A 12117-nucleotide genomic window follows, 5' to 3' on the forward strand; every position below is an offset into this window, starting at 1 on the left:
AAGCAAAAAAAAAAAAAACTTCAGCAGTCTCTCTTCTCTTTTCTTCTCCTGCACAGGCTTGTAAGGTGATTCATCAAGTTTTTTTTTTTTTTAGCTACAGACTAGGACCCTCTTGAGACCTGGACCTTCATCAAAGTCTGTGAATGAAGATATATTTCCAATGGTAAGATACAAATTCTCTGAATGAACCAGGTCAGTAATACCTGCACAGGATGTGGTACCACCTCAGAAAAGACATTTAGAAAGTCTTATTCCTAGTTCATGACCCTGGTCTGTACATCTTGTAAAATCAATCAGTAGAGTACGAACTGAGGAGACAAAGCAACCCCTAATCCTTCCTAAGCATTAATATAATTTAAAAAATGCATAAACACAAATGTTCAGCCACACCCATCAAAACAAACACTGCTCTCTAGAACAACTAGAAACCATGGATTTCACAGAATCAATAAAAAATAAAGCTAGGAGGTGAATCTAACAAAGAGTACAACTTTAAGGGAATCTTGCTAGAATCTCTCCTGATAGCTAAAATCCAGGTATTTTAAAAGTAAGAATAACATAATGTATGTATGTAAGCAATTAAACAAATAAATAAGCAAGCAAGCATGGGGATATAATACTGCTTCTGCTACTCCCAGAATCCCAACTCCAACATGGCTCAAATCAAGGTGGCCTTCTTAGCGTTCAGCTGCACTAGGAAAAGGAAGGACAGGCTGGCAGCCTAGGGAGACGTTATCCTGCTGAAGGCACCAAAGAAGATGTTGGGTGGCAAACTTTTTTGAGAACTGATTTGGAAGGGAAACTCTGGGCCCACATTCTGGTTCTATTGGACACTGAGCATCAGTTTAAGTACCTTCATCATGTACCTTGCAAAGTGAACAAGAAAATTGTTGCAGGCAATTCAATGCCTCAACTCAGAAGGTACCTGATATGTACAGATGTTTTCAAAAGTAGTCTAATAGGCTAGACTCCCTTGTCAACTGGGATAAACTGCAGGGCTCTCTTTGGAGAGCTACATCCTAAAGGTGGTAGCCACTATGACTGAGTTGGCTAAAGGAGTTTTACTCCAGCATCTGTGATCCTTCTGGGCTGCAGGATCCTCTCTGATGTCTCTGAGGGATATGCATCACCACATCTGTCTCTTGCCAAATCCTATGCATGACCAGCAAAAACATACAGTCTGTAGGGCCATCACTCAGGAGGTGAATGGAGTAAAGTGAAAAGCCTCCTGCAAGATGTCCTCATCCAAGGAGACTAAGTTTGTTGAACACAATTCTTGCTGTCTCATCAACTTAATCTTCCTCCTCTTTTGGCTTTTCCCGGTTAGGGGTCACCACAGCAGAACTCCAGTCCGCTAATGATTGGCAGTAAATTTTTATGGTGCCGAGGTGCCAGCTCAAGGCCCAACCTTCAACGAAGGCATGCCGATTCACGCATGTCTTTTGAACGCCACTTGACCGCAGGGAGGACATGCAGACTCCACAAAGAAGTGCTCCAGTCGAGAATCGAACGGGAGAACCTCTTGCTGTGAGGTGACAACGCTACTGCTGCACCACCGCGGCTTATCACTGTCTCATCAACTTAATAACTTCCCAAATCTAGGGTAATCGGGGAGTGGAGGGATAGTGGGGAAGCCTCCCTCTCTAGGAAAATACCCATAGTAGAGGACTCCATGTGGGAAGTCCAGTTGCTTCCTATTCCACTTCCCTTTCCTGATAACAGTCAGGAGAGGGTTCCAAATGTGAAGAAGAGTAATTTACACCAGAAATTTGTGATTTATCCCAGCAGTAGATTTCTGCAACACTGTCTCTAATGGGAGATAACGATGCAGCATTAAATTGCGGGGATTCCAAGGATGGAGCTGAAGATGATGCTGAATCTCCAGGGATACCAATCAATCTTCTAGGCTGCCTCTGAATCGTTCCTTGATTTTATCTCAAAAACACTGAGAAAGCCAGTACACCTCTTGATATCAGTACCAAAGTACTAGATGTTGAAGGATCCATCCCAGCTCCCAGGTAGGACCCAGGGGAAGACGGGCCACATCTCAAGGTTTGGAGAAAGCCCTTTCTGCCACCTGGAAAGCAGATGAAGGTGGGAAGCCCGTCTCCTCCCTCTCAGAGATGGAGCTACCGAGGTGGAGAAGGACAAAGCCATCCTGGATGCAACACCTCCAGAATGCACCGTGACAGAACTGTCAAAGGCCAAGGCCCCCAGGGGCAGGGACAGCTCCAAAAAGGTCAAAGCTGAGACCAAGCCCACGGAGTCTGCACCAACATCTCAGGTCCAAGAACCCCTACGCTCAGACAGCATCAGAGCTGAGCTATTCTGGGACACAGCCGGAGTCAAAGAAAGGTAAATTACATGCTCTGATGATGGCTCACTCGGGAAAACTGATCCTGGAGTTCCAAAACCAGAGGTTAAATCGGAAGAGGAGGTTGAGGTGTTGGGGTTGGAGCTCTAATGGATCCTGCATGGTTCAGAGATGGCAAGATCCCCAGCCAAATCTGGGCTTTGAGATAACTCTGCATCATCCTGTCCATGTCTGAGTGTGACAGCTGAAATGATCTCGAGAAAGTCAAAGAATGGGTGGACCTGACCAGGGACAGGCTGATCTGAATGGTTTGGGTTGGGGAAGGAGATTTACTTTGATGAGGAGTGTGACTCTGGGATCTCTGATCTGGGTGTTTCTGACCCAAAGGGTTTTTTTGTACAGAGATGGGAAGCTTTGTATCCGTAAAACTTCTGCAGGATCCGAAAGGCTACTTGGACCGGAAGTCTGATGCTCCAACAGTGAAAAAGTATTGTCTGGTGCCAACTCTATTGGATCTGAACAGTTTCTACAGGCAAACAGATGCGAGAACAGGTAAGATCCAATGTAGAAGGATATGACAACTTTTAGAGTTTCTCCAGTAAAGAAGATGTGGACCCTGGGGCAGCTGAGGGGGCACGCTTCTTAGCAGTGAGAACTTGCGCTTCAGAGGTTGGCAAGAGACCTCTGAAAATCAACTTATTGTGCCGGTCAGCAAGGGCTTGGGGATTGAAGGCCATGCAGATGTCGCACTCAACCTCTAAGGCCCAAGACAACAGCTAGCTAAAATGGGAGGAGAGATACAAAGAACTAACCTAACAAATAAATATTATCTAAAAGAATGAAAAGAGAAAAGGATATAACTCACTGTAGACTAAAAGTATGAAAAAATCACTTCTCTAAGCTGAGGCTGAGGAATCGCGTCTGTGCTGGAAGGAGGCAAACAAGATCTGAGGGGGTTAGAGAAGGAGTGTAGCATTATGGGAGAGGGAGGAGCTTGAGGCTCAGTTCATAAGTGCGGAGAAATGGCCGAGTTGGATCCAAGGTCGGATGCATAGACCCAAAGGTGAGGCATAATAAAATGGACAATATCAGATTCTGCTAAGAATGCCAAGTGGAATCCTTATAAATACCAAGATATAAAGAAATCAGCTTCTCCGTGGACTAGGCAGCAGCAGGCTCTGCTGGATAACACTAGGTGCACATCTGTTGACTAATTCTGAGTGCTGCCAGCATGTCGTGGGCCGACTGTAACATGGTTGCACTGAGAATCCCTGACAAAGTTCTCTGTGATGGGTATACCACATCATATACAGTGCACTCATCTACTCCCACAATTGCAAGGGGGGTATTCCTGGTGCTCACAGCCATGGGACAGCTCCCTCCCCCACACACACTTATCTAGGTATAGTGACAGATCAGACTGTACAGCCTCATGATCATCTGTGGGTAAGAGCACACCTTCATCCTGAACCACGGGTAGATGTCCACCCAGAATAAAATCAAACAATGTCAGCATGTCATCAGGCTGTAGCTCAGTTGTCTCAACATCACTGTCAGCCCCTTCATGGGTGCCAATGTCAGCTTGATATCCTATCCCAATCTCTACAAGTGTCTCCATAGCAATGGTCTAACCTGTGAATACAAAATATAAGAAACACCAGAGTAAACATGTCTATCTGTGCTACAAAAGGGATCTTGTGGCAAGCAAATTAAGAGTGTCCACGCAAGAAGAGCTGAAAAATGAAACATTCTTTTGCTGTCATTCTGATTTTTCTGAATAGCTGATGTTCCTGTGACAAAATGCAAGCAGTGTCTGCCATAGTCAGCCTACATTCTGTAAGAGTGCATTTACTATATGTGTTACTAAACTAGTTTATAAAATAGGCAAGGAAAACTGACCAATCAAATCATCTGTGTGTACATCAAATCTGTCCCATACATAGGAAAAAGCAAAGTACAGGCCAATTGGGACCTCACATTCACTCAAAGATCCCTACACTATTAAAGAAATGAAAATCCAGCAAACTGCCACCATCTTGAAAAGTCATTTAATGGGGACAACTGTCAATGAAATACTCCAAAGACAAAACAAAAATAAATAAATAAACCAGTATATCAATAAAAAAAATCATAAAAGACGAGAAGTACACATCTCCAATTTAAATACATTATTAATTCTGCATAAAAAATAAAAATTAAAGAGAACAAAACAGGAATCAAAACTGTGGCACAACCTGAACACAATTTACAATAATAAAAGTAAAGAACTTAAATTTCAGTACATTACATGATTAGAAACAATAAAAACTTCAAGTAAGATAAACGTAATCTACTATGATTACTCCATCTTTGTGAATTTCTTTACCCAGGCTGTGCCTTCAAATGATCTATTGTGAGTATGTAGTCGACTATCCTGTAAACAAACTAAATAAGTAACAACAAAGTCAGCAACCTGAAAATGAAGCTATTCAGAGACAGACAAAAAGTGAAGAAGAAGCATAAAACAGTTATAGCAACAAAAAGCAGTCACTCTAAACCAGGAGTCAAATTACACTCAGTAGAAAGAATCTTCCAGATATTCTTTTACCTAAGGGGTAAATCTGAAGATACAGTACACAACACTACTAAAATGGTGCATGAACAGATAAAAAACATACAAAAATACCATAGAAACCCAGTTAAATAAAGGTAATAAGCATATTGTCAGGTAAACCAGCTTCAGAAAAATCATAGGGGTGTGGGAACATTACTACTTTCATATTTGTTTCAGTTCTTGGGAGTTGCCACCAAAATGATCACCTCTGTGAATATTTTAGGGTACAACAAGTAAGTCATTAGCTAAGCCAGCAACAAATGAAAATCATTTGAAATATTATGTAGTGTTTATAAACTGAACTCTGCAAAGGAGCACCACTGTTTCACAGAAGAGTTCCTTAAAAGTCTGCCCTGAAAATTTCAGACCAAAATTGGACACATTTTAACACTTATATCACTATGCAGCTACCAATAATTTAAAATTGGTGGATGAACTATTTTACATTAAAATATTCTACAAAATATAGAATTATCAAATATAAGCTATTAAATATAAAGTCAAGCCACAAAAATATAGTTGTCCATATTATAAGTGCAGTACGATACTTGAGGTGTGCTCAGTACAGATATTATCACGTGCCCTTGGATTGTAAGGTGCCTCACAACACACCTGGCCATGCAGTAATATCTGTACTATGCACAACCCCTCATGCATTAATTCACATATATCATCTACTGATATTAGCAGGGGTTGGTCCATGCTGGTGCCAGTGTCTAGTTATGCTGGGATGATTCTGCTAACAATATTGGCATGCAAGGTCACTAAACTCATCCAGCTCTGTTATACTGGTGGTCCCTTGCAGCCCCCTTATGGCTGACATCTCAGCTGCTATAGAGCATGCCTTTGCCTTGGCACTGCATATCTTGTTACTAATTGTGCTTACGGCATGGCTGCAATGTGTGATCATAACCACCCACACCACTGAAGTTGTGGACAAGCAGCTGCCACATCTGATAAGCTGGTCAGTACCATGTCTCTGCTACTTACATCACTGGTGGATCCTGGGTGCCTGCAGTAGAACTTCATTTTCCACAGGGTGAAGTTTTCAGCATGTGTTGTCTACCCCATCCACTAGACTTGCTCATAACTGTGAACACAACAGACACAAAATGTATACTGCTGGAGCTAGCAGAATGATAGCTACAGAGGTATTGTAACAAAGGAAAACCACACTGTAGTAAAGGGGACAGTAAGGAAACACATATTTATGGTATACCTGCTACACATCAGTTGTGACATGCTCTTTCAGGGCCAAGCCTGTCTATTAGGACCTCCACACGTGTAAGGGAAGGAATGACTCCTTTTTACCAACTTTACAGTGCAGTGGGAAGGATACAAGTGTATGCATAGCAATGCTATACCCAGCACCATAAGCTGCCATATACTATATACCGAGCATATCCTTCTCCATAAGGACAGACAAGAATGCAGAGGAAAAATTTGTCCTGATAACATGAACTACCTTAGTGTAAGTACAATCCATAAACACATACTGATTTTGCTACTTCAGGTACACTGCATTCCTGTGGAAGGGTGCATAGCCATACTAAGTTAGGTAAACACATTTCACCGCTCAAGTGCAGATTATAATGACATCCTCACCGCTGGCTAGGCTTCAGCAAACTGCTGCTACACTTCCAAACCTTGCTGCTTACAGCTTCAGAAACAGTTCTAAAGTTTGTGTGAGTTAGCATACAAAATGGTAGCACATTCTGTGATTTCACAGCTTATACATCTTTGCACAGTATGTGAGCAAATGAGGCCAAGTGCCATGAATGTCTGTAAATCCTTTAATTCAGCTGATGCGCATATGTAACAAAAATAGCTGCTAGGTGTTTAGGCAGGCAGTTGGTGTTCTCTGCTATACTGAAGACCTGCAGGAGTTTATGTGATATACCAAGGCACAGCAACAAGCTGCACTACTCACAGCTGAAAAATTACACAGGATGCATGGTCTGTAGGCTAATATTTAACATCTCATGAAAGTGCACTCATTTTCAGGGGATATTTGTGAAGCAGTGGCTACTTCTGCTAATGCTCAGTGGATAGCACCTGGCTGGTCTGTGAAAACAGCAATATTATGCTCTATGTCCTTCCCAGCCAGTTCAAGGAGTGGCTACCGGGGCCCTGTGAAGAGCCCTTTGGAAATGTTGATGCATGTTATGAAGTGGATGAGGTGCTTCCTACAGCCATGGCATTACCAAGGCAGGTGAGCAATGCAGCAGTGCAGGTATTGGTATGATGTTGGGTGACCCTGAAGATTTCTATACTTGGAAACACAGGTTAACCAATAACACCCAGAATACTATTTTACGCATTTGTCACTGGAAACTTTTTTTTTGGGGGGGGGGGGGTTACTCGACTGGCATTTCTCTGTGTCAGACAGCACAGACAATGTGGATGGGCTACTGTCTACTGTTTCTATGTCAGGTGCTGTGTCAGTGGCAAGTCTTATAATAAAGCAATTATATGCATGGTGGAGGTTTCACAGGGATCACTTCTGTGGTGGAGTTATTTTGAACAATCAAAGGATGTCAAAATAGTAACAGGTGTTTCCTCAAGGGTACAAAAGTCATATTCTCTGTGTAGGTCTGTTTACTTATGTGGAGGGGGCACGCACCTAGTTGATTCCTGGAAAACAGGTTATGAGACATAGGTAATGAACTGCAGGTTGCAACTGTTGCTCTGCTATCTTTCTTTCCACAATTCAAAGTTTATTGATGTGAACTTTTCCCTTTTATCACAAGCAGAATGCAAATGTGATTTGAACCATGTAGACTTCTATATAAGACACAGCTGGCTCGGCAGAGTTAATTGTACTGACATATGCTGATCTGTGTTTTATATATATATATATATATATATATATATATATATATATATATATATAAAATGTATGTATCTACATATGGGATCCTGACACATGCTCGACTAGCATATGTCCAAATCACAAAACATCGAACATACATACACAAAAGTGCTTATCATCGACAAGTGCTTCCGTGTATGTGTGCCTGTTTCGTAGATCGGACTACAGTGCGGGTAAGGGAAAATTCCCTTTTCCCCACTGTAGTGCAATCTCGCAGTGAGAATAATACAGTAGGGGGTGTGTGGGGGGTGCAGGGGGGTGAAGCCCCCCTGCAGAAACATAGATTTTTTTTTTGAGCTACACATACACGGAAGCGCTTTCGTGTATGTGTGTTCGATGTTTTGTGATTCGGACATATGCTAGTCGAGCATGTGTCCTAGACCCATATATATATATATATATATATATATATATATATCTATATATATATATATATATATATATATATATATATATATATATACACACACACACACACACACACACATATACATACATACATACATACACACACACACACACACACACACACACACACACACACACACACGCGCACACACACACGCGCACACGCATCCAATACATAGTAGGATGGATTCTCTTATGACAATCTTCCAAATCTCTTTCTCCCTGCCAGTCCAAATGATCGAGTGGCTCAGCTGATGCCTCAGCTACAACCCTTAACTACAGAGGCTTTAGCTAGAGAGGGTGATAGGACTCAGAGTTTCTCACCTGGTGGGGGGGGTACCAACTTCTCACTAGCAGGTAGTTTAGCTCCATTGCCCATGGCTGCCTGATTGCACCTTGAGAAGTAGGGAAGGTAGCATTTGACAGAGTGGTAGGCAGACACATGGTCTAAATGAAATGCCTGCTGCAATAGATCACAAATGTACTCATATAGCTGGCACTGACCATCAGACTGCCAGGGGAGGGGGTGGCTGATAACACTAGCTACACTGATTAATCTGCTGGTGATAGATCAAAGTAGTATACTTCTGGACTGGAGCAGGATTCATGATGCTGCTGCTAATATCTTACTCTATTGCCACCCTGGTCAACTCCCTTTTTAATTTGGTCAGCCCCAAATACTTTGTACATGTACCAACCTTCTCCATCACTATTTTCCATGCCCCTTTTGTATTTCTGTCCATCCCATCCCTTCTCATTCATCCATTCCTGTTTGTCTGTGCTCTTCTGCAATTGTCTGTCTGGCCCTGCATATTTATGTACTCCCATTCCTTCCTCCGTTTTCCTATCATTCTTCACCCTCATCCCGTATTGCTACATAAATACAGGGCCTTAATCCGACAAATACAAATACACAAACACACACACACACACACACACATATATATATATATATATATATATATATATATATATATATACACACACACACACACATAGACATTCTGCCTTACCGTCAACTTGCATTCTTCTATGTGTTGTCCTTCTGTGTCACTCTGTTTGCTGCCTTCCCTCTTTTTCTACTTTAATCTTAACCTTATCTTTTGTACATTTGACAGATGTCCATGGATGTGGACACCACAGCAGAGAAATTATGACCATTTAGCTGTGTATCACTACTCACTATTCATCAATTTATGCCATTTAGCTAGGACCCATGCTAGTACATGCAGCATTGTTTCATTATATACTGCTTTACCCTGCATCATTCAGATATGCAGCAGTTTGTGTTGTAATGTCTTCAGCTCTTGCGCAAGATTTGCATAAGGTGGCATGTGGCCACTACATATGTATTGCACCTTGTATTTCTGTGCACATTCTCTGCATGGATGTGTCTACTTGAATCTTCAATGTGATGGTCTTCTATGTAGAATTAAGTGGTGCATTGCCTATCCCACTGTAGATATATAATTATTCTCTTGTGTTGTTATATACACTGCTGCAGCAATGTACAATCTCTGGACAGTCATGCAGAGCATTTCTATGATCACCCCTAGCCTATTTCTTGAAAAGAGCTTTTTCCTCCAAGGATACCAATAAGAATGAGTAATGTAAAAAATAAAATAAAATCAGCACAGTCTTCATCTATTCATGCATGTGAATTGTTTTGGTTAAATAATTTTTGCTGATGAAGCAACACCAGCATGTAGCTTCATAATGTATTCGACAGACTGGTAAAGTGAACACGGAAACAATAATTACCTGATAGATTCAGAGCTCAGGTAGCATACTAAGTAAACTGCCCAAAGCAAAGGACCTGCATATGTAGCAAAGGCTGTCAACATGACTGCAGGCATTTCAACATAGTTCTCCAGACCCACAAAACCTGCTGAGATATCTACTGTAGCAATATTGTTGGAATTACCCTAGGAAAGAAAAGAAAAATCATTAATAAAAATCTGTTAAACACAAATTATCAGCAATGCAGGTCACTGTGACTATATACAGTTTTTACAGAGTTACAGTTATATATTAAGTATCACAAATAAACACTCATCACCATCCTTCCCTCTCTACCTTGAATCCCTTCCTTCTATCCATCCACTGCCAAATGCTGCTAAGAATGAGAAGAAATTAAATTCAGTTTTTATTTTTGATATTCCTAATGTGTTCTGTGCCACCAACCTTTTTCTGTTTTGGACTGTAAAGTCAGGACGTACTTTGCTGAGTTCAAAGGAGAAAAAAACTACTGAAAATAGTAACATACAAAGAAACCTGTACTGTACTGTACATTGCAAAATGCTTGCAGGTGACCAGAACTCTTTCATGACATTCAATGGATGTAAGGCAGAGAAACTAACGCCTAAACATGATGCCAAACTCGCACAGAAAGTACACGTAAAAACATGACACACACCAGTGGGAAAACTTTGGAGACTTGCCAGTTTACTTAAAGAATGTCTTTGACATGTAGTAGGAAACTGAACCATCTGTCAAAAGGACATGCAGATGTCATACAGAAGGCACTCCATTCAACAGCCAGACTGGAGAACCAAGCACTAAAAGGCAGAATCGTTAACCACTCAAATTCAGTAGTATCTAGTGGACAAAAAAACTAGCCAAGCTGAGGAACAAGCAGTCATTTCAATGACACTGACATCACTATTGTAGCAACACTAAATAATACATGTACCCCAACGTAAAATACAGGATAGCTAAAAAGAAATGCTGAACATAAAAGTACGTATTTAAGAAAGAAATGATAATGATTATCATGTTACCGGTGATGGACAACAGTCCATTATCATCTGACATGTCAAACAATGAATATTTTTTTCTACACAGAAATAAAGTAACAGATTTAAAATATCAACAGTTTCACTTTTCTTTATATATACTACCAGTAAATCCCAGGGATCAGTCACCCTGTCTCCAAATCAGCTTACTGTGCTTTTCAGTACTCTGTGTATTCTGTGGATCTTTTAATGTCTTAAACTAAGGAATTCAAAGAAATAAGCATCTTTACTGTAAAAAATGGATTAGGTCCCCTTTAAACCTTCTATAAGATTGTGAATACATATTTAGGGTTTTAAGGATTTCATGATACAATAAAGATGCTGAACAGTAAATTAATGCCATTTATCATTCTTCCCTGTATTTTTTCCATCAGCACACAATGGCTTACATGAGGGAGAATCCATACTTGATATCCAAACTCATATATTAACCTAAGTGATAAATAATGGGTTTTCCATATCCCTGACTTATACACCCCTTTTGTTTCATTCTCCAGTGGTACAGCTCAACTGCATGAAATTTTCTCCCATGACTTAAGTCTTTAAAAGTAGAGACTCCTTCAAGTTCATGTTCTACACATTTCTGGCTGCTTAACCCATGACATCCAATACATACACACACACACACACACACACACACACACACACACACATATATATATATATATATATATATATGTGTGTGTGTGTGTGTGTGTGTGAATGTATGTATGTGTGTGTGTTTGTGTATATATATATATATATATATATATATATATATATATATATATATATATATATATATATATATATATATATGGATTCACTTTACATGCTTGAAATTCTTGAATATCGAATTTCAGAATGTCGAGCCCATGAAGTGGAAATCCTAAAAGATCGAAAACCCAGAAGCGTGAAATTCAAAATCACGCATTTCGGAGATGTTGAATTAGCGGTTCTGGTGTTGCGCTGTTTTCAAGGATTCAGGTAAGTGTTTATGTTTTAAAGGTTTTGGGGAGGGGCTGCAGTGTGTGTTAGTGTGTTTCGTTACTGTGATATGTGTGTGTGCAAGGGAAATGTAGCTTGTGTGGTGGTGTTTCATGTGTTTGTGTATGTAGTGCGACCTTGGAGTTAGTACATTTAAGTAGGGGGGGTG

The 12117-nt window shown here is 40.7% G+C and overlaps 1 protein-coding gene across 1 annotated transcript in view; it reads right to left on the reverse strand.

The window, feature by feature from the left end:
* The window catches only part of PIGG (phosphatidylinositol glycan anchor biosynthesis class G), a 2654828-nt gene that overhangs the window by 237512 nt on the left and 2405199 nt on the right, over positions 1-12117 (reverse strand). The window contains exon 12 of the mRNA XM_044060932.1: positions 9949-10112. Coding sequence (XP_043916867.1) covers positions 9949-10112 — 164 coding nt within the window. The remainder of the gene's footprint in view (positions 1-9948; positions 10113-12117) is intronic.

This window comes from Protopterus annectens, chromosome 2.part0, assembly GCF_019279795.1.
Source record: "Protopterus annectens isolate FY-2018-M chromosome 2.part0, PAN1.0, whole genome shotgun sequence".
Lineage (NCBI taxonomy): Eukaryota > Metazoa > Chordata > Ceratodontiformes > Protopteridae > Protopterus > Protopterus annectens.